This window comes from Rosa rugosa, chromosome 6 (assembly GCF_958449725.1).
Source record: "Rosa rugosa chromosome 6, drRosRugo1.1, whole genome shotgun sequence".
Taxonomy (NCBI): domain Eukaryota; kingdom Viridiplantae; phylum Streptophyta; class Magnoliopsida; order Rosales; family Rosaceae; genus Rosa; species Rosa rugosa.
In genome coordinates, this window is record NC_084825.1 from 29,234,754 (window position 1) to 29,258,418 (window position 23,665).

Here is a 23,665-nt window from a genome sequence, read left to right on the forward strand (position 1 = left end):
GAACGGAGAGAGCTGGGGGACTGTTCAGCAAAAATGAAAATGTTTCGTCCTTAAATGAAAAATCAGATATTTTTCCTATTTATAGAAAATTCCCAATTTTCAAATATTCATAACTTAATCATACGAACTCCGAATATTGCGTTCTACATGTCCACGAACTCGTATCGACGAGCTCTACAACTTTCATGAAGGAAGTTTTCCCAAATTTTGAACGTATAAAAAGTCAACTTTGTTGACCCCCTAAAAACGTTCGTTTTCGAAAATAAAATCGTTCGAACTAATTCCACAACTTCTCCAAGCTTCGTACTCGCTCCTACTATCGTGAAATCATTTCTAAAAATCCACGGAATTTAATTTGGATTTTCCGGGGTATTACAGTTCTGGTGGCTAATGAGATTGCTCATTTTGTTCATAACAAAAGAGAGGGGAGTGAAGGTTATATGGCTTTGAAGCTTGACCTAAGTAAAGCCTATGATAGAATGGAGTGGTCTTTTCTTCAGAAGGTGTTGGCTTGATTTGGGTTCGCACAAAACTGGATTGATATGGTGATGGAGTGTGTAGGCTCGGTGAGGTATTCTTTTTTGATTCGTGGGAAGCCACGGGGTTTGGTTTGTTCGAGCAGGGGATTGAGACAGGGAGATCCCTTATCTCCTTACATATTCTTGCTTGGAGCTGAAGGTTTTTCGGCTTTACTGCAAAGGAAACAGGCAACTGGTCTTTTGCCGGGGATCGAGGTATGTGATGGTGCTCCCTCTGTTAATCATCTTTTGTTTGAAGATGATAGTATGCTTTATGCAAATGTGTCTTTGGAAACCTGTTATGAGATTCAGGATGTCATTGAGACATATGGGAGAGCATAAGGTCAGTTGGTTAATTTTAGTAAAAGTTCTATTGTGTTTAGTAAGAATACTTCGGAGGAAATGAAGCAGGAAGTTTCTAGTTTCTGGGAGTTGAAGTGGTGGCATCACATGAGCGATATCTTGGACTTCCTACTTATGTGGGGAAGAAGAAGACAGCTACATTCCAATATATTAAAGATAACTTGGCAAAGAAGATAGAGGGTTGGCAGGGGAAGTTGTTAAGTGGGGCGGGTAAGGACATTTTGATTCGGGTAGTGGCCCAAGCTTTACCAACCTATGCAATGAGCGTGTTCCAGTTGACAAAGAACTTTTGTGAGGATTTGGAACAGATGTGTGCTAGATTTTGGTGGGGCTCTACGTTGGATAAGAAGAAAATCCACTGGAAGACTTGGAATGCACTGTGTAATCCGAGGGAGGAAGGAGGTTTGGGATTTCGGAGTCTTTCGAATTTCAATTCGGCAATGTTAGCAAAACAAGCTTGGAGGGTGCTTCAACAACCGGATTCCCTTCTAGCAAGAATTTATAAAGCAAAGTATTTTCCAGAATCTTCTTTTTGGGAGGCTTCAACCCATGCGTCTCCCTCATACTCCTAGAGAAGCATTAGCTCAACTAGGGACTTTTTAAAGCAAAGTTCTTGTTGGCAGATAGGTAATGGCACTACAACAAAAAAGCTAATTTGCGAGGAACAAATTTGTCGCTGAAAATTGAAATTTCCTCGCCGTAGTGTTTTCGCGAGGAAAATATTTTTGTCGTCAGTTCCTCGTAGTAGGGTGGTCAAGAAAAGTTTCTGCGAGGAAAATACTATTTCCTCGCCACCCCCTTTTCGCGTTGAAATATTTTTTTTCTCGCCATTATTCTTTAACTACAATTTTTTTCCTCGCGTAAACTCATATTTTTTCCTCACTAAAAAATTTTAAGGACTAGAAAGTAGTCGTTAAATATATTTCTCGATAAAATACATTTCATCGCTAAACTATTATTTCCTCGCTAATGATAAGTAATAGTTTAAAAATTAAAAATTAAAAAAAAAATTAAAATACATCTTTTGGGACGAAAATAATTTCGTCGTTGTAGATAACTTTGGGTGAGGAAGTTTTTCCTCACTATAAGTTATCTTCAACGAGGAAATTTTATTTTTCTTGTACTATGCATTCTTTTAGCGAGAACACCATTCCTCCATAAACATACTCAATGACCAGGAACTTCACTTTTGTCACTGTAAGTTCTCTTGTCCATAAAAGAGAAAATTCATTTTTGTTGTAGTTGTTTGGTTTTGGCGAGGAATAATAATGTAGATAATAAAGATGAGTAGAGAAAAGAAATATATATATATTAAAATTAAAGTAATAACTCAAAGTATTCCCTTGCAATAAGAACTAATTCAAAGTACTTAGATCAATACTATATACTAATTCAAAAGAGTTTAGGGATCCTCTTGTACTAAATCATTATGTTATTGGTTAACTCCATTTGTTTTGGCATCCTCCCTGATCACTTTCCCATATCTTGGAATCTCTTTTACTCTTGCACTTGGAACTCAGACGCTAGAAATGGAAGTTCTCTTTTAGAGGTTTTGTAGAGAGCTTTAGCACCTGCAGAGCATGGCAACAGGTGCCCACTTACTTATCAGAACCTGCAATCAAGATGTGAAGATGATGAATTAAATTTCAGCTACAGATACTACTCCGTGTGAACTTTACATATGACCCAAATGCTTGACAGAAACATCACACTCTAAAGTGCTCATAGCAGATTGTTGAAATTTTACTCACTGAAACAAATACAGCTATGAAAGAGATTAAATTGTACAAAGTACAAGAAAGCAGAGAGTAAAGAAGAGCAATAATAAATAAAGACAACGTACCCCAATTAAGCTTAGCAATAGCAAAAGCATACATCATTATTGTCAATCGAGAGGCACAAAAGGTTGCTTTAGCAGATAGGCTGAAGAAAACAACCAGTACCTACCTAATAAAAACAAAAGCAGTAATGCAGAATGCAGTCCTTCTCAAACACATGCTCTGACTGAAGCTAAAGTAAAATACAATCAATTTTGTAATAGAGACATAGAATGTAAGCTAAATAATGAAATAGTAATGCATAATGCAGTCCTTCTCAGATGTTCAATCCAAGAGAGCAGCACCAATGCAGATAACAAATCCGCTATCTGCTTTACATCAAGCAATACATGCATTTATACGTCAAGGACAACAAATTACTATGTATATATATGCATATATACAAATTACTAAGTAATATGTATACAAGGACAATATTGTGCTATTGTAATTTGGTAAGAAGTAAATCTTGCCGCTGATAAATGCATGAACAATCAAAGGATGCACAGATCAAAAATAGACAAATAGAAGTTAAAGAGCTTAAGAATAAACAATCCCAATATGATATGTAATATGAAAGCATAATCAAAACAAAAAAGAAACGGATTATTTCTCTCTACTCCTATTCCACGAACAACTCATGAATATAATTTTAGATGTTTGGGCTCTTGCTTTACCTGAGGGGAGACCGAGTACCAATGCTCCAGCGATGGAGGAGGTTAGCAAAGTGGCAGATTTGTTGTCAGTCATGGGGGTTTGGAATGAAGCCATGATTCAAAGACTGTTTGGGAGGGAGGAGGCGGAAGGTATTTTAAACATTCCTCTTAGTAGTAGGAATATTCCGGATAGGTTGGTATGGAAGTTCGAAAAGAAGGGTGATTTTTCGGTGAAATCTGCTTACCGGGATTCTCTTTTACACTCTTCTAGTCGTAGCCCTTTCACTTTGATGGTGAGTGGGAATTTTTGGAAAAGGATTTGGAAAGTTCAGGTTCCTAATGCAGCAAAAATTTTTGCTTGGAGGTTTTGTCATGACATCCTACCATCTCGGACCAGGCTTGTTACAAGGCATGTTCAGGTTGAATCTCAGGGCTGTGTTTTGTGTGGGGCTAGTGGGGAGTCTACCTTACATCTGTGTAGGGATTGTCCCTTTACAAAACAGGTACTGCATGGACATGCCATTCTGAGGAGGACATGTTTTGATCCACAAGTTGCAGATTGTGATTTATTGACATGGTTTGGATTTTGTGTGAGGATTTTATCTATCACAGATCTGGGGGCTTTGGTTTTTCTGTTGTGGAGTATTTGGAAGGAGAGAAATATACGAGTATGGGAAGGAAAGAGTGTTTTGGCCTATGATGTCTTTCTCCGAGCTGAATCTCGTCTACGTGAGTTTCGTGCTAATAACATAAACCTTACTCAGGCGAATCTTCGTAGACGAAGAGTGCATGCATGGAGAGCTCCATCAGCTGGGTTTCTAAAAATTAACGTTGATGGTTCCTTTCACCATACCTCTAGAACAGGTGGTTTCGGTTTTGTTATCAGGGATTCTTATGGTGCGATGTTAGCTGGGGGAGCAGGACCTTTACGGGGACTGATTTCTGCTGAGCATGCCGAGGTTTTGGCATGTAAGTATGCAATTAACTTTGCAATGGAACAGGGTTTTACTCCAACCCTGTTGGAAACTGATGCTTAAGAGGTGCAACGTCAACTTGCGGCCCAAGCGAGTGTCAATACGTCGGTTTTGGGACGTTTATATGAGGACCTGAGTTTGATTCTGGCTTCTCAGAATAGTTTGCAAGTTTGCTATGTTAGTAGGCAGGCAATGTAGTGGCCCATACGTTAGCTGCTCACGGGGGTGGCTTGCTGCAGGATTGTTTTTATGTTTCAGTTCCTAGTTTTTTAACAGCTGCTATAGCAGCTGAACTTCCAGTGGTGTAATCTTTAGTTTTTTTTTCAATAAAGGGCTTCCCTCCTTCTCTCTCAAAAAAAAAAAAATTAGAAACTATCTAATTTAATTTTTTCTTAAATAAATTGTAATTAAATGAGGTTAGAACTTAGAAGCCATAATATTTAGAATTGCAAAATCAATGGTATTAAATGTTTTTAAAACGGATTGTTTTACTCCCTTTTTTAGTTAATTTCCTTTTCTTTCTTTTTTCTAAGAGATACGATTAATCCATTTATTTTCTAATATAAAACATCACGGGTGAAAAAACTTTGTAATTGTTAATTTGTTTGGCCCCTCTAATGACAACTTTGTAGTTCCACCATTGGAGAGAAACTAGTGATATAGTTTTGGTTAAATGTTCAACTCATAATTTTATACTTGGTGGATGAGAACTCAAATAATATAAAACTTATTTATATGCATCTATTTAAAGGGAACAATAATAAATCTTTATGGATTTCTGAATAAGTAACACAAGTAATCAATATGGTCATTTAAAAACATCAATATACTAGAATATACTAATCATGCATATTAAATAGTAGCCTTTTTTTTTTTTGAGGAAGGATCGATCATGCAAAGTTATTAACCAATAGCACAAGTACTGCAGCAAATTAAGTCAACATATAATGCAGAGATTCATACAATGATACGTGATGGTTCATTAGGAGGGTGAGATGACAGTTCTCTTCTTAAAAAGAGCAAAATAAATAAATGTCTTCTTCTAATTAAGATGAGGCCATGAGCTCCTTGTGTTCCTCGTCTCTGCAGTCAGATGTTACCTGTAAATTTTGATTTACAACTCACACTGGTACTGAAGTGAGCAAACAATTCTTGCTTGGAAAAGTAGCATCCGCAGAATTTGCACTGGATGAGTTGCTGCTCAGATCTGCAACAAGGATTGACAGATAAGTTAAGATTGAAGAGTTCTATATCGGGAAAGTAGCATTGGCAGCTTTTGCAGATACGCCCCTCACGATGCCGGTGATGGAGTGGAAGCACAGCTAAACCGCACACTTCTGTAGATATGGGAGAAGCTTCCTCAGACCAGTAGTGGTATTCAAAGGTGCGCCAACCCAATGTTTTGGCAGAAAAGGATCTACCATTCGAGTTGGAGGGGTAAAACACACGGAAATATGGATCATCACCACAACTGCTGGTATGAGTGTCAGGAATAGCAGCAGATTTCGAAAAGGAATATTCGAATGTGAAGAAAACCCCACGCATCTTATCAAAAATCCACCAATCCAAGAACACAAAGCATACTTTTTGACCTCCAAGATGGGTGAAACTGACCGAGGAGGACTCATCAAATTTAATATCCACCTGTATGGTTGCTATAAGCTCGAGAGCGAGATCATTGGACAGGTTCATGTGGAAGACTAGTATATCGTTCCCACAGGAGGAAAATAATATCTTATGATTATCCTCCTCCAAGTCCAAAACCAAAACCTGCAGAAAGGGAAGGGCATTGGGGTCATTATAATCGTACAGTTTATGGCCGTCATGACGAAGTTCATTCCATGGTCGGGTAGGCTCCGCCACGTCAAAGCAGTAGGCCGGAGTATCCCAAGCACAGATCAAGAACTTGGTGCCCACAACTGCGCAAGAGAGGAGACCACCACATTCGATAATCGGGGGAGGATGATCCGGAAGAGCGGCCCATGATCCGGTTTGGGGGTCAAATACCTCAAAGGACGAGGAGCTGGGGAAGTCTTCTTCAGGCTTTAAGTCGAGAGCGTACAGTTTACCCTCGATCTCCATCAGCTGGGGAAGACGTTTTGGTGATTGAAATTCCGGAAAACCATGATCACGAGCTTTAGCTTTGGGTTTGTTGGCTTTGCGTTTGATGAACTTGGGCTTATCTCGCAAGGTGTCCAACACGTAGACCTTGGAAGTCGGATGTATTTGTGGAAGTTGAAGTCCGCCGGCCAAAACAATCTGAGATCCAAACACACCGAAACCCATCTCGTAGGGAACGTCGTTGCCTTGAAGAAAATCAACTTCTCGCAGGATATAGTCTTGGACTTTGGTTGGTGGAGATCCCATAGCTTTGGTTGGTGGAGATCTGGAGAAAGAGATGGTAATCGGAGTATCGGAAAAGGAGAGCAAGTCGGTCAAGTTGATGGCCTGGACACTGTAACACTGTGTAAGCACGCTCTCGTCCATATATCTCTCCATGCTACATATGTACAGCGACTCCTTGGCTTCCATGTCGCCCAGATCCAGATGAACAGCCTCCCTAAATCTCGACTTCGACTTTCACCCCATCCCTCCCCTAACCCTAGACTGCTATTAAATAGTAGCCTTAATATAGTCAAATAATAGGATATTTCATGATTTTTGAGATTAAGGATATTTTAGGTACTTTGGGTTGTGTATTTAGTAGAATATTAGAATAAGAAATTAAATGGGGTGGTGTATTAAGTATGGAGTGTGTATTAAGTAATTAGGGGTGTGTATTTAAAACTAGGGCTGGCCCTGGTACGGTTGCCGGATTTTTTGGCTTCAGCCGCTACCGTACCGAAAGCCTTCGGTTTTGCCAAATTCGTAGCCGTAACCGTGCCGGACCTTTCGGTTACCGGAAGTTCGGTTTACCGATTTTAACGGTCGGTTTCGGCCGGTATTTCAAAAGTCCGATCATCGGTAAGCCAAGTGAAGGAGATGAGGATTGCAGTTTGAGGAAGAAGAAGAAACAGAAAGAAGGAAAAACAGAAAGAAGGAAGACTACAGAGGTGGAAGAAGAGTGATACTATGGGTTCCACGCTAAGCCATTCGATTAGCCTTACTGCACCAAATGGTTATAAAAAGCTATGTTTTGTTTCATACGGATTTAAAATAAAAATTGTGAGTGAACTGGGTTTTGTTAGTTATTTGAAATCATTAACGCCATAAAAGTTACGGTCAAAATCATGGAAGAGTGAGGTAAGAATAAATAAAAAAAAAATTAAAAACTATCAAACACTCTTGCTTTATTTTATATCCAATGGTACCTGACCATAAATTTTATGATCATGGGTGACCAAGTGAACATATGTGTACTTGAGTATCTTTGTATTTTAATAAACGTGATTTGTGTGCTAAGTGATTCCAGCCTTCTAGGCATGGTAGTACGTTGAAGTTGGAAACCTACCAAATTCTAACTCATTGCCAACTTGCTCTCTCCACTGCCCAACAAGCATCTCAACAGTTGCCTAATAAGTGACCTCACCAATTCAATTTCGGCCACATTGTTCGGCGATCTTATAACCTAATTGACAAATTTCACCACCACTTCATCAACGACTCTATACACGTCTAATTAGTAACCTTGCTAACTGGTCGGCTATCGGTCAACTAACAAACCCTATCGCCACCTCACTAGGAACCGCATGACTTGTAGACACAATGGAATCGCACTAAGGATTTGATGGGTACTCCTTGAAACTCCTTTTTGTGTTTGTACAAATTTTAGACCATATAAAAAGAATTTGACTTCTTAAATAGACCGCATGCAAAAGAAAATGGATGTATCTAAATATTTTTTAAATACATCATCACATAGATTTTCATAGATTCTAAAACTTAAGGCAGAATGCCTATTACATACCTTTCAACTTCCATCTATAGACAGAAAAGAAGTTGTGGTGCTATCACGGTGGTACATAGAGATAGCTCCACTCATAGACTTCTATTGCTCACTTATTAAAGCAAGCCCCTATTCAACTATGAACCAGACAATGCATAATAATAGGCTAAGATTAAACAAAAACTAAATTTTTTTTCCTACCCTTTGAGCTAGAGCTAGGAGATTTGCAAGGTTTTTTCATCAGTCTCCCCTGCTTGGAAACGACTCGTCTTCGAGTCAAAGATCTGCTCAATACATGTCCCATAGTATGGTTGCAAATCAGCAACATAGAAAGTTGCTAATACCTCCATATCTTCAGGTAAGTCAATCTGGAATGCATTCTCACCTTGACGCTTAAGCACTCGAAATGGACCCTCAGATCTAACATTGAGTTTGCCAAACTTACCTCTTGGGAACCTTTCTTTGCAAAGATTTTCGGTATGAAAAGTGCATCTTTAGAACTGGGTGGAACGCCAAGTGGCTTTAGATTCCGAGGTTCCTGCTATAGCCAAACATTAGGGAAGGATCATTTATGCGGATTCTGACAAGATAATTCTATCGGGCAATGAGGATACTCTAAACATTCCATTAGTTATATACCAACGTTCCAACAAAAATATGTGTATGCACCAAAAACCCCAAGTTCAGCGAGGTAAATGAATTAAAAAGGGACAAATTTTAGCGAATGGTACTGCTATGGTAGGTGATGAACTCGCTTTGGGAAAAAAATGTATTAGTAGCTTATATGCCGTGGGCGGGTTACTTATTAGTAAGCGTCTGATATATGGAGATATTTATACTTCTTTTCACATATGGAAATATGAAATTCAGACTCATGTGGCAAGCAACGGTCCTAAAAGAATTACTAACGAAATACCATATCTAGAAGCCCATTAACTCCGCAATTTGGACAAAAATGGAATTGTGAGGCTGGGATCTTGGGTAAAGACGGGTGATATTGTAGTAGGTAAATTAATGCCGCAGAGCATAATATCATGAAAAATGGATAAAAACTTTGGCTGCTACTTAGTATCGGTAATATCTAAAAAAGTATCTAAAAATATCAAATTTTGATATTTGTATCCTGTCGAAGTAAGGAACCATGGCATATATGTTTGGAATATATTCCATCTTGAGAGAGTTGAAAAGGCACTATTGAAAGGTTCTATACATGTGCCCTTCTCAAAGCATTTCTTTAGACAACAACCCCACTTTTTCCTCTTTTCAGATGGTAAATATTTTTCAAAACATGAAGTGTGAATCAAACCCATATATGAATTGAAATTGAGATACTGATGCGAGTTCTTCCCTTATAAATCAAACATATTCTTATCTAAAAGGGGTTGGCAATAAGTTCTTTCAAAATTGACTATTTGTTCTTCTGTTAGAAGTATCCCAGAAATGTCTGCGATCGAGTAAATAGCTCTACAAAAAAATGGATCAGATCGAATCAAAAAATGAAAAGATTTGTACAAGACGTGCCCACGGTAAACGCTGGTAGCCAAGTGCAGAGCGGATAGCGGTTGAAAGCATCTAAGTAGTAAGCCCACCCCAAGATGAGTGCTCTCCTATTCTGACTTCTCTAGAGCCTCTAGTAGCATAGCTAAGATGGCGGTCGGTTTTTTGCCCCTGCAGGGGTGGAGCGACAGAATTTTTGAGTATTCAAGAGAAGGTCACGGCGAGATGAACCGTTTATCATTACAATAGGTGTCAAGTGGAAGTGCAGTGATGTATGCAGCTAAGGCATCCTAACAGACTGGAAGTTTTCTTCTTTGAACTCCATATATCTTTGATGCTTGTCTGCTGCTGTTTTGTACTTATTATTTTCTTCCAATCTCTTCTTAACTTGTGAGTGCAAATTTTTCATGTGTGCTGCCATGTCTTCAGCATCACCACTGAATTTGTTGGTGATTGGCAGAGGAAGTAAATCAAGTGGGCCATTTGGAATCACCCCATGGACTATCTCAAAAGGGCACTTTCCCGTTGATCTATTCTTGGACATGTTGTATGCGAACTCAGCTTGTGACAAAAAGAGGTCTCAATTATGCTTTTCTTCTCTAACAAGACTTCTTAAGAGATTTCCAAGAGATTGATTTACCACTTCAGTCTGACCATCTGTTTGAGGGTGATGAGAGCTACAAAATTGAAGATGAGTTCCCATTTTACACCATAGTGTCATCCAAAAATGGCTAATGAACTTAGGATCACGATAAGATGTAATAGACTTAGGCACCCTATGAAGTTTGACAACCTCTCTGAAACACAACTGAGCCACATGAATTAAATCAAAGGTTTTGGTGCAGAAAAGAAAATGCATCATCTTGGAAAATCTGTCTACCACCACAAGAATAGAATCAAACCCCACATCTTGTCTTCGGCAAGCCCAAAACAAAGTCCATAGAGACATCTTCCTAAGGTGATTCAGGAACGGGCAATGGTGTATACAATCTTTTATTCTTAGACTTACTACTTGGCTACATGGCACATTCGACACCCCTCCACGTGCTTAGTAACATCTCTATGCATTCCATTCCAATAAACTTTTCTTCAACTTACCCCAAAGTTTTGTCACGCCCAAAGTGTCCATCAAGGCCTCCCTCATGCAATTCATATATTATAACATGTCGTAAAGAACATCTTGGTATGCACAAGCGGTTGCCATAAAACAAGTACCCATCATGCAAGAAGAACTTCAAAGCCTCTCCTTCTCGACAATCTTTCCAAATCTTCAAAAAGTCATGATCGCTTGAAAATTATTATTTTAGAATTAGAAATAAAAATAAAAAAGAAAAATAAAATTATTATTTTAGAATTTTAATAAGAGGCCGTGACCACTTATCCAATTTTAGCTTAAAAATTTCCCACTTACTCCACTAAGAGTTTTTTTAACCCCATTTACCCAATCTAATATCTACAGACAGTTTTGCCCTCATTGTAATTAGTAAATTACACTCATCTCTCTCTCTCTCTCCCCCCTCCCATCTTCGATCTATTCTCTCTCTCCCCCCCCCCCCTCACCGATTTCTCTCTCTCTCTTCCTTCCCGGCCGAGTACTCAATTATTAAATTACAACTTCAATTAAATCTCTCTCCCTCTCAACTTCGACAATCCCAGAAGCGGATCTAGCTCCAGTCCCACTGGTAAAGCCCGTCTCTCTCTCTCTCCCAGATCGCCTCCGCCTTCTCTTCCATCTCTTTCTCTCTCAGATCACCTCCACCTTCTCTTCCAGATCGGCCGGTGAACCGCCATTTTCTTTTGACCTTGATGTAGGGGCTCTAGTTTGGAGCGAGTCCACACTCCATGACGATTCTGATGAACAAGTATTGCATACGCTCGCCTTAGTCTCCGCCGTGAATTTTCCGGACATCACTTTCGGAGATGAGTCGCTGTGAGGCCTCCTCGAAATTCTCACCCTCTTGTTCATCGGAGCAACTCTGTGAGTCTCCATTTTCCTCACCTCCAGCTGAAAATGAACCTCCGGTGGCGGATGGTCGTACATTTCCTGATGACTCGGCGGCTCGGAGTGCATATGAACCATATGCGGCGGCGATTGCAACCAGCGGAATCGGGTCTGGGCTATGCTGGCAGGGCTTGGACGACGTCGTTTTTTTTTGGTAAATTTGGCAGAAGGCTTATAAGGAAAGAAGAAAGAAGAATGAAAAAAAAAGTTTTATTGAGTAGTTATACATGTCTATTGCGGGGCATTAATATGATTATTGGGAGACAATTATATGAGTATTGGGGGGCAATAATATGTATATAAATTGATCAATTGTGCCTGTAGTGTATTCATTTTGGTTTTGGGAGTTTATGCAATTCACTGGAGGCAATAATATGATTATTGGGAGGCAATGATATGAGTATTGGGGGACAATAATATGGTTACTGGGTATTATTAGGGGGCAATAAATTCAAACGCCGGAATCCAATCACCGGTCGCCGGAGTCCGCCACCGGAGTCAAGCAAGGTCTCCAATGACTTCTTTCTCTAAGTGACAAAGAAGGAGAGGGCAAAATTGTCTCAAAAATAAATAAAAATGAATTAAAAAATACTTAATTGGGTATTAGGGAAATAATCTCGTAGAGTGTTTGGGTAAGTGAGCAATCTCTTAGAGTGTTTGGATAAGTGGACAATTTTTAAGCTAACATTGGGTAAATGATCATTTCCGCTTTTAATAAAAATAAAATTATTATCTTGTCTTCATTTTTTTTCATTTTCTTTTATGCATATTATTCTTTTAGGATTTCAAATCCAATCACAGAGACCTGCATAGAACTCAACATAAATGATATTCTACTCAATGCATCAGCAAATTTGTTTTGGAGGCCAGATTTATGCCGAATTGGAAAGGTAAATTCCTGAAAGTAAGCCCCCCATTTTGAATGTCTAGCATTTACTTTATGTTGACCATTGATGTACTTCAGAGCCTCATAATTTGAGAATAAAATGAACTCTCTGTGAATCAAATAATGGCGCCAATGTCGCAAGAAATGAAAAATAGCATAGAACTCCACATTGTAAGTTGAATAGCGACCCTTTGCATCATGGAGCTTCTCACTAAGAAGGCAAATGATTTTCCTTCTTGACTCAAAACAGCTCCTATTTACTTGTGGGGAAGCATCACAATCTAAAGAAAATATCTTCTCAAAATCTGGCATTGCTAACACAGGGGCAGTAGTCATTTTCTCTTTTACTAACTCAAAGCTTTCAGTAGCTTCCTTACTCCATTCAAATTCACCTTTCTTTAAGCAATCAGTGATGAGGGCTATAATTGAGCTAAAATTCAGAATAAACCTCCTATAAAAAGGAGATAGTAAATGAAAGCTTCATACCTCATAGATATTACTAGGAGTTGGCCAACGACGAATAACATCCACCTTGCTTGGATAAACTTTAATTCCCTCCTTTGAAACAACATAACCAAGAAACACCAAGCTATCAGTTAAGAAGTCACACTTCTTAAGATTGGCATATAACTTCTGTTCTAACAATACTTGGAACACTTGACTGAGGTGATCAGTATGTTGCTTTTCATTCAGACTGTACACCAAAATATCATCAAAGTAAACCACCAAAAACTTACTAATGAATAGTCAAAATATTTGATTCATGAGGCACATGAAAGTACTTAGTGCATTTGACAATCTAAAGGGCATGACAAGCCATTTGTACAACCCATCTCTGGTCTTGAAGACCGCTTCCATTCATCTCCAAGTCTGACTCTTATTTGATGGTATCCACTCCTTATATCAATCTTGGAAAAAAACTAGGAGCCACTTAGCATATCAAACATATATCTGGATGAGGAATAAGTTAACTGTAACAGTTCTTCAGCAACACACTTCTTAGCTTTGGGATTCTTGTTTTTATATCCCTTACGCCCCGTTTGGTTCGCAGGAATGTCAAAATTGGAAAAGGATTTATTTTCACTAGGCCAAAAAATCAATCAGACGACACATATCAGACGACAGCAAACATTTTAACTGTCGTCTGAAATAATCAGACGACAGCAAGAATTTTTCTGTCGTCTGAATTTTTGAATCAGACAACAGTTGTTACATTGCTGTTGTGCAATTGTAATTCAGACAATGGTTATTTTTTTGATGTTGTCTGAATCAATCAATTCAGACAACAGTTATTACATTGGTATTGTCCAAGATTGATTAACACAATGGTTGAGAAAAGATGTTGTCTGATTGTTTTAATCACACAACAGTTATTACTTCTCTGTTGTGCAATTACTATTAACACAATGGCTAAAATAGATGTCGTCTGATTGTTAATTCAGACAATGGCTGAAATAGATGTCGTCTGATTGTTAATTCACACAACAGTTTTTAGTTGTCTGTTGTGCCATTCTCCATCAGACAATGTACTTGAATTGATGTTGTCTGAGTTTTAGGATTCAATATATATATATGCTGGCGCTGTCATGCCCCGTATCTAAACTTACCCGTTTACTGGGCTTTTGGACGGTAAACGAATAAAGTTTTCCTTTTTACTTTAATTTTGACCTTTTAGTGCGTCAAAAAGTTGACTTTTACTTTGGCTCCGTATTCGAGGAAACTTCCTTCTGAAAAGTTGTTGAAGACATTAAACCGAATTCGTGGACACGCGGCACGCTAGAATCGAAGTTCGTACGAATGAATTGTGGTCTACGGAAGTTTATTTTCTACTTTGAAGTTTTCGGAGATTTAAAGGGGCAAAATGGACTTTTCACATCGTTTAGTAATTAAAGGAGCAAACCCTAAATTCTCTCTCATTTTTCCTCTCTCTTTCTCTCGGCCGCACGGCCTCTCCCCCTTTCTTATCCCCGACCTCTCCTTCTCTTCCTCTGCCATCACTGGAGATCACCACCTCCGGCCACCACTCCACTACACCGCCATCACTAACAGAGTGAAGGACGGCGACCCAAACCCAAGAGAAATCGAAGCCGTGCATCGACTCCAGCCTCCGCATGTGACCCTCCCAATCTGCACGCCACTGTTCCACGACCCTCACGGGTTTCCGGTCATCTTCTCACCACACCACCATCACCGTCGCACTCAGCAAGTAATGGAGGATAAAACCCAGAGGCCGGAACACCCCGTAACCACCCTCATCGAAGTCGTCAGCTCTGGGTTTCTTCATTCTCCAAGTTCTAGTTTGAATCGCGCAAGACCACCTCCAAGGATAGAATTAGCTCGTACTTGTCCACCGAAACCCCATGGTTTCGACCTCCAGTTCTAGTCAAAACCACCCTACGCGCCTCACGCGTCGCCACAGGCGCATGGACCACCGCAGCTCGTCGCCGGCTTTCTAGGCTGCTTGATTTGGTATGTGGATTCGGGAAATTATGGAGTTTTGCAGGAGATGGAGGTTGCTGGAATGGTTTTGATGGAAATTGATTACGGTAAGGACATTACACAATTTCGGTTCTGTGTCCTAAGAAAGTTTTCAATGCAAAGACATAATCCCAAAAGCAATTTTTCAGTCGACCTGTTCAAACAAAAAGAAAAAAAGTTTCCGCGTTTGCTTCTTTTCGCATTTTCCCTCCCTAAATTTCAGATTCCCTCTTTCTTCCAAATTTCAGATTCCCTCTTCAATTCAAACCCACCGATTTCATTCCCTTTATTTGTATTTTATATGTTCTATACCTTGCTTTGCTCTTCGCAACAGAAGAAAAACAAATTGGTTTCTTGATATTCTATCGGTGTTATGCTCTCCTGACCTAATTTTGTTCTATCAACCCAGATAGAAGGCTGAGGAGTCAACAACTCCAAAATCTGGACTATAGAAGTTGCAGACTTTCAGGTACTATTATCTCCCTAATTTTTGGTGGGTGCTCAGATTTCAGATTTATAGGTTCATGGTTGGGGATTACACTGTTTATTTTCATGGGGTACTCTTGGCTTTAAGAGATAATTGCTTCTTTGAATCCTCTTATAGCTGGAGGATAGATCTGGGTCTCGAACGAGCACGTCATGTTCAAGCCAAAGGTATAGAATTCCTATCGATATAGCTTCACCCAATACATTCCTTTATCAACACCAAGTTCTCATTTTTTCTTTTGAATAATCCAGGTTATCAATTTTTGCCTTTAATCATTTGGTTCCCTTGTCTGAGCTACTAAAAGAGATGCAGTGGTTATTGTCTAACAATCCAGGTTATCAATTTTTACCTCTTTCAAAGAAATTCATTTTCATTATCAAGCCAAGGAAGTCATTAACCTCGCATTGTCTTTCAAACATTTGTTACTTCTGAGATTCGAATTGATATATAGGCATTATTTGAAATGTGAGGCAAATGATCTCCTTGGTGAAGTTAAAATGCTTGAGAACATCATAGATGTGTTTGGCCTTACATGCACACCACCTGTTTGATGAAAGTTCCAAGTGACTGAAAACAAGTGCAAGTTTAATTTATAACAGTTGTATTGTAGTATATACCATTGGCTACCATATCAGCCAGATCATTTACTTTATTTATTGCTTCCTTTTCAGTCGTAGCTCTTCAAAATCTTTACAAGACCCTGAACTAACTTCCCCTTTGATCTTATGCAGTAAACAAATGTGTTTTCCCTTTAGTTGCAAAATGATTCTCAGCAAGGGAATTTTTCCTGTACTGAATCTAAATTGGAAGTAAAGGGAGGTGGCTTATTGACATTAATGGGTTTTAAAAAGTTGTTTGTAGCCTACTTAACAACCAACTCTTTCTATCATTAAAGTCAATACTTGTATTTCCAGTTTCTAAGCTGATTAGTTTCCAATATATGTTTTTCTATGTGTTGCTAGCATAATTTTCTGAAAACATTGAGTACTTTTCTGGGTGTTAAACTATCTCAGTTTCTTGGAAAATAGAACATTGGGTTTCTTGTGTGGACTGAAAGAAGGTCTTATGTTAGCTTGTTCTTGTGCTTGACGTGGCTAGAGTTTAGGAAGACACCTAAATCTAGTTTGATTCTTCTTTTGACTTTTCATACCTATATTCCTATCTAAACTGTGGGATAAGGGTGGAGACCCTGCGTTTGAGAGGAGAGGACGGAGAATAAAGAAAACGAATGACTATAAATTGCTTTGTGTTGGTCACCATATGTAGTCTTGGAGTAGTTTTATTCATTGCTTTTGTTTATTTATCTTACTGAAGCATGAACAACTATTCAATTAAAGACTTGTAAGGCTAGGTGCCTTTTCTTGTGGTAAATATTTGTCATAGCTTCTGATCTCATATTTGTTAGAGATCGGGGCGTGACAAACTTTTTATGCTTTATTCTTGTTATTCAAATCCAAACTTTGCAAACATGGAACTCATTCGGTTCATTTGTTTTTGGATTGGCAGCAAGCAGCTCAACCTATTGATGAAGGTATTTATTGACTTGAATGATCGTTGTTAATGTATGATGGCAATCTATGACATTTGATGACTATCATCTAATTGCCGTTGTATTTTATAGTTGTTGAGAAGAAGGCCACGTACTTATCTAACTTCCCATCATTCATACATACATAAAGGAGAGGCATCAAGGCATAGGGGAGTGACAGCGAAAGTAAAGGTTGTTGTTGATGCAGCTTATGCTGGCATCTTCGTTGTCATCACAAAGTGTGTTCTTCTTCAACATTTTATTAAATATTGTTAGAAAACTAGTTCTGTTGATGTAATCACTTTGTTGGATATATAGATGAATGTATCGGATTTTTATATAAATGAATGTGTTTTGGATGTGATGTCATTTTAAATGTCTATCAGACCATTCAATCCAGCTAAAAACTATTGTCCAATAATTGATCATCACAAAATGCCTAACAAAAACTGTTGTATGAGCCATCTAACTATAATACTATAAGGACTAAAAGAACGAGAAAGTCATTGTCCAGCAAAACAACAAACAACAGTTTTTTTGGAGAAATCTATAGTATCAATAATGGATGGACAATAGGATTTGCAAGTACATATTGTCTGACCAAGCCTTCAGACAACAGCATGCGTATAAGCCCCTATTGTTTGACCAAGCCTTCAGACAACAGCAAGCATATAAGCCCCTATTGTCTGACCAAGCCTTCAGACAACAGCAAGCATATAAACCCCTGTTGTCTGACCAAGCCTTCAGACAACAGCAAGCATATAAGCCCCTGTTGTCTGACCAAGCCTTCAGACAACAGCAAGCATATAAGCCGCTGTTGTTCTTCTTGGTGTTCAGACAACAGACATGATAGTAACTGCTGTTGTACTAAATATTATCAGACGACAGTTTTGTGGTATTGTCTGATTCATGTATCAGACGACATTGGGATAGACAACAGCAACCTCTATAATCAGACGACAGTGAAAAACTGTCGTCTGATTGAAAAATTGGCCTAGTGTTTCCTTTCCAGACGGATATGGAGTGGAATATGTTTTGGTATTTCCATGTGAGTGTATGGAATATTACTAGAAATTAAATTTTGGAATTAGTTTTCATTTCTATTGTAGTGTTTGGTAAGTCATAAGAATGAAATATGAAATTATAATTTTCAATAATGCCCTTTTACTAATTAAAGTACATCAATTTATAAGGAATATTGGTGGGGAATATAAATTTTTAGAGGGATAATTAATGTAATTTTGCCTTTGACAGTGGGAAATGGAAATAGAATACCACCCCTGACTAGGTAATTCTATTCAGGCTTTATGAGGGAGTCAATTTCCAGTCAAATATTATTTTTTATTTCCTTTCCAATCTTTAATTACAACCAAACGGCACATCTGAATGGAAAATGAAATTAATTCTCATTGCATACCATGATTTCCTGTCATCCAAACGGGGCCTTAGGGTCTTAGCTCTCAACCTTAGAACAGTGACTTAACTCTGGTAACCTATCCAGCACCTTAAAAGAAAATAACAAAAAACAAAGCTCAAAGCTCAAAGCCCAAAATCAACTGCCAAAAGCCCAAGCCCAAAGGCCAAACTCTAGCGACAACATGGGCCTGTGAAAGAACTCAAAACTTCTTTGGACACTTGGGCGAAACCTTAAAGACATTGGCGACCCCAAGTTCTATGAGCACCCAAGCCCTTGGAACCCATAAATCGGTGGGAAGAACTAGATCTGCATCGCAATTCTTAGGGGGGTGTATTGTATATGAAATTAGTGAAACTTTTAAAAAAATCTATGGAATTTAAATGTCTGGGTGTATTCAATATAGACTTTTAACAATCCATGAAAGTCTTGAGGTATTCAATTAGGATTTTTAAAGACTTCATGAATTCCACCAAAATCTAGGAGTATTCAATTAGGACTTTTAAAAATGAATAAAAGTACAGAGGTATTCAAAATATCATTCATACTTATGGAATTAGAAAATCATGGATAATTAATCATGGACTTTGTAGTGTTAACTATACATACCAAACTCCAATAATTTTCCAGCCTCCAAACCAAAGATTTCAAAAAGTCTATCAAAGTTTCCTCTTAAAAAAAAATCTATTAAAGTTCTTCTCTCTACGCACGAAGAAGTTTGTCCTTCATCATCTCTCTTTCTTAATTTTTTGTCTTTTCTCTAATCTTTTATGATATCAACCTTTTTTGATACCCAACATGTTCATTGTACTTGTTGAATGTGATTTTTTTTTTCAATTGTGATACTTCGAACCCTAATAGCAATAAAAATGATTTATGAAACCCTAAAACTCAAATATTGTGGTCTAACCCTAAAACCTTGAACCATACTAAATTTTATTTTATTAATTAATTATTCTCATTAATTTGAATTTATATTATGGTTCAAAAAAAGGTTGAACAATTGAATTTCAATTGATTTATTATAGATCAAGACATTGACCAATATTGCTACAATATATGTTAATCGGCAAAAACAAAATTGATGAGAATAATTAACCAAAAACATCAAGTGATTTATACTGTATATTTATGTTGTTGAGAGATTCGGAATAAGAACAAACTCGCTAGACATACTAACAATCATTTATTTGAGTCAATTTCTATTAGAAGATACTGGAGCATTGAAGAGACAACAAGTAATTATTTTGTTTTGTGTTTGGGCTGCATTTGTTTTATTTTTTTTTGTTTTTTGTTTTTTTATATTTTGTACATCCTAGGAAATCTATAGAAGTCATTCATAATAAAGTATATAGATTTTCATGAATCAATAAAAGTCTGTTGCTAAAATCAATGGTTTTAAAAAATCCATAACGGTCTATCAACGTTGATAAAGAGTCTGTGGACTTTTCAAAAAGTCTGTCATTTAAAAAAAGTCTGCACAAATCCAAATACAATACACCCCCTTTAGTCGCCCCATTCCTCAGCCAGGTTGCAGGGTGAGCCATGACACTGCCGCCGCACACTAGCACTAGTATTGCGTCTCCATCGATCTTTTGCAAGGCCTATCAACCAATGCACCTTGACGCAGCTTAGGGCCACCATCATCTCTGACATCATCTGCAACTTCGTCAACTCCTCACAAAGCAACAACAATCCTCATTGCAATCGAGCCTCCTCCCTCCAAAATTGGTTAGTACAAGATTGACAAAAAACCCATCTCTCACTACAACTTTCATCCCTTTACTTCGACTGTTGAGCTAAGGCCGTCGTGACTTGGTTTCTCAGCGATCCAGATCGGGCGTAGCAGAGCCACCCCCATAGAATATGTGGAGGTTGGAGTAAAGTACTTGGTTGGTTGGAGCCAGATTGATGGCCTCGGTAGAGTGGGTATTGGCAGAGTAGACAATATTGCCATTAGCTTTGGCTTCGGCTTCGTCGGCCACAGATGATCCTTGGTGACAAATAATTGAACGACTAGCAAGGTCGCCATAGATGCTTGCTTATAGCCCACTCTCATGAAGCAGGATGATAGTGATGACAATCATTAGTGAAGTTGATGGTAATTGACATTAAAAAGCAGTGGTGATAAAAAAACAAGAAACAGCTAGGGTTTAGGAGAGTAGAAGTCATTAAAATTCTCCATTGTTTAGATAAATTGGATGTCTAAATATAAAAAAGAAATAATAATGAATTAATAAAAAACCCACAAACGGATGATATTATAATTTCGGGAGGCTTTAGGTCAAGTTCAATTTAAGTGCCTTGCGGATGAATGTGCAGAACTTTATAATACACTACTATTTTTGGTAGGAGTCTTATCTTGTATAGAACCCATCTCGCCTGAGAACTACATGCTTGGTTATACTTCATCAAAGTGAACAAAACTACCAAAACTATCACACCTCACAGGGCAAGATTTACCAATGCAACCAATTAATTCATCCCAGCTAAATAACAAGACCATGCTAAAAATTTTCTACAAAAGTGATTACTGTTGTTTGGCCTGACCAAAAGTAAAAGTTCCTGAGTTTCACTACACTTGTCTTTGATGCCTGTATCGCGGTGCGTCCTGCATATGGGTGGCAAAGATGAGTGTCAAGTGAAAGCCTCGGGCTGTTGGTTTACGCCAAGGACAAATCTGTGGAGTTCTGTTCACAATAGTGGGAAAGCTGCTCCAAAGTGATCCCTGTGCAGTGTCTCAACGCCAAGCTATTACTCCACCTGCATCGAAGTAGTCACCAGAGTCATGTTGGGGAAAGCAAAGAGGCTCACAAGTTAGACTGCAGCAGCCAAGAAAAGATACAGGGAAGATGAGAAGTATAGTACCTGCACACGATTGGCCGCAAAAGGTGTTTTGAGTGGTGGAGACAAATAGCGCCAAAGCTCACAATCCACAGTAAACGGAGAAGTCCAGTCGGCACACGGGATAGAACAAACCAGAGCAATCCCAGAACATATGTCGAAGTTTCAAATGTGACTGTCTCTTGTGGGGTGACGACTTGCAAGGTGTCTGGACTCCTGTGTTTAGAATCTGCGAGGCAACATTGTGATCAAAGCAAAAAAAAGTATATACAAAGCATCTGCAGGCCTACAATTAGTGTCATGTTTTTTATTTTCCCCAAAATGAAAGCCAGCGACAAGAAGATCAACAATGAAATTCTTTTGGCTCTTCTGCTCTCTGTTCAAAGCATGAATGAATAAAAAAAATGGCAGCAAGTCACCTCTCAAGTAGCCACGTTAAACTTGGAGGTGGAGGAATGTTCAAGACCTGCACCAAAAGACAAAAGAGCTTTAAATTATGTATTTGAACTATGATTGTCAAAGTTTGCTGCAAGGTTGCTTTGAATAAGAGTCAGGCAACGAGGAGGACCAAGAAACAATGCAAGTTTAATAATACAAGAAGCCATGCCAGAGTGATAAGTTCATGAAGTGATTAACACACAACAAGACAAAAATCTCATTGTGCAATTATGCACAATTGTCAAACCATGGTGTTGTTGTAGCTTTATTCTGAAATGGGGATTAAATGGCAAGATGACAGAGAGCTAATGTCCAGGTCTTTGGAAAAGAGACAAATTATGCAATTCCAATGGATGTCTACTGTGGGTCTTTGAGTTTCTGTTTGTCGAAAACGAAAATTGGGCTCAAGTTAGGTGCATATGTAAAATTAATGGTTGTCCAAATCACTCTATACCTTGCAAGCTTTTGGGTTGTTTCGGTGCACTATAGAGCCTACTTCAAACCAGTATCACGCTCAATAAACTTCAGAGCAGCCCAAATCCCGTTTCAAGTCTCAAGGCCTGTTAAAAACTCGGCACTGTGGGTGCCCAAATCAAATCAACGGACGCTCCTTTAAAATCGGGTGTCCACCAAAAAAAATGTGTTCTTTGGACGGGTTCGAAAATAATATATATACATCCGTCGAGCACAAAAGTCGGTACAAAACCGAAAGCCCAAATATTAATGAACTACAGTGGTTTGATCCCTTCACAGGGTATGTATGCAGTCTAGCGACCCACTAGATGCAACCACAACTCCAAACAGAATCCCTGACTCCACCAGTCAAATTCGGCCAGTTCCAAATGAATCACTGACGCCAGTCAAATTCTCCCAATAGCACAAAAAATCAAATCCATTCCAAATCACACAAATAAAGTCCGAACCAAATTCAAGGGCTTTAAATCCTCTCCCAAACACAAATTCAAAATAAATGGGTCACCTACCCATCTAAACCTCAAATGCCGGAACTACATGTGGTTTGATCCCGCAAAGGGTATGTAGGCAATCTAGAACCAAATTTATCTAGATGAAACCGCGTCCTAAACACAAAATCGAATCTCTGGTCCACTTAAACCAAATTCGTCCCAAACACTACTCTCATTTCAAAATGAAAGCCCTCTAATGAGTCACACTCATTGGAACTCTTGAACTATGAGGGGCTTGATCCCTCTCCAAGGGTACGTAGGCAACCCATTCAAATGTCCGGGTGCAGCCGCAAAAACAAACAAACACACATCTCATCAATTGGTTTCTTCATAAATGGAATCAAAGGGTGTTTCCCTGTAACAAGAGATTGTAATTAAGAGACACATTCTGTCTTGAATGAGTCGAACCCGAAATAATAAAAACTCTATTCACTAAATGAATACAAGTGAAATTATGTTAGGTGACATTTACGCTCACTGTGTGCTATTTTCTCTCAACAAGAAGTCATGTCTATCTAATGCGAACACCTATTCCTGAATTCCACCTTCATTTACAACTGGGCTCTTCACCCCGGCAGCAGCTTCAACTTGGTTCAAACATTTTGGAGATTTCCTTGAGCATCATGGTGCTCACAAATTAGCTCCCCACAAATCTGACAGTCAAGAGTCAGAAAGAGTAAGTATCAAGCATTTCATTCACTCAAAATAAAAATCAGCTCCGCAATCTATTTTCTCACTTCAAACTAATACCAACAAATGAAAATCAAAGACAAACAAAGGTGTAAAAGGACAAGCTTACACTGTTGTCTGCTGTTTTACTTTAAACATATAAATGGTTGTTTAGGCAAAAAATGAGGAACAATTATCACTATGATGCTATTCTGAAGGAAAAAAAGGAAAAACAAACAAACA

At 38.5% G+C, this 23,665-nt stretch overlaps 2 protein-coding genes and 1 long non-coding RNA gene across 3 annotated transcripts in view; 1 reads left to right on the forward strand and 2 right to left on the reverse strand.

The window, feature by feature from the left end:
• Positions 1-23,665, reverse strand: part of LOC133718472 (F-box/kelch-repeat protein At3g23880-like) — a 101,241-nt gene that overhangs the window by 34,339 nt on the left and 43,237 nt on the right. The gene's annotated exons all lie outside the window — the stretch shown is intronic.
• Positions 16,531-17,461, forward strand: LOC133713678 (uncharacterized). The gene is made up of 2 exons (XR_009848186.1): positions 16,531-17,095; positions 17,186-17,461. It is a non-coding gene; the product is annotated as an uncharacterized LOC133713678 (long non-coding RNA).
• Positions 23,058-23,665, reverse strand: part of LOC133718470 (F-box/kelch-repeat protein At3g23880-like) — a 32,046-nt gene continuing 31,438 nt past the window's right edge. Inside the window, exon 2 of the mRNA XM_062145321.1 lies at positions 23,058-23,406. Within this exon, the coding sequence (XP_062001305.1) occupies positions 23,347-23,406 (60 nt within the window). The 3' untranslated portion in view covers positions 23,058-23,346. The remainder of the gene's footprint in view (positions 23,407-23,665) is intronic.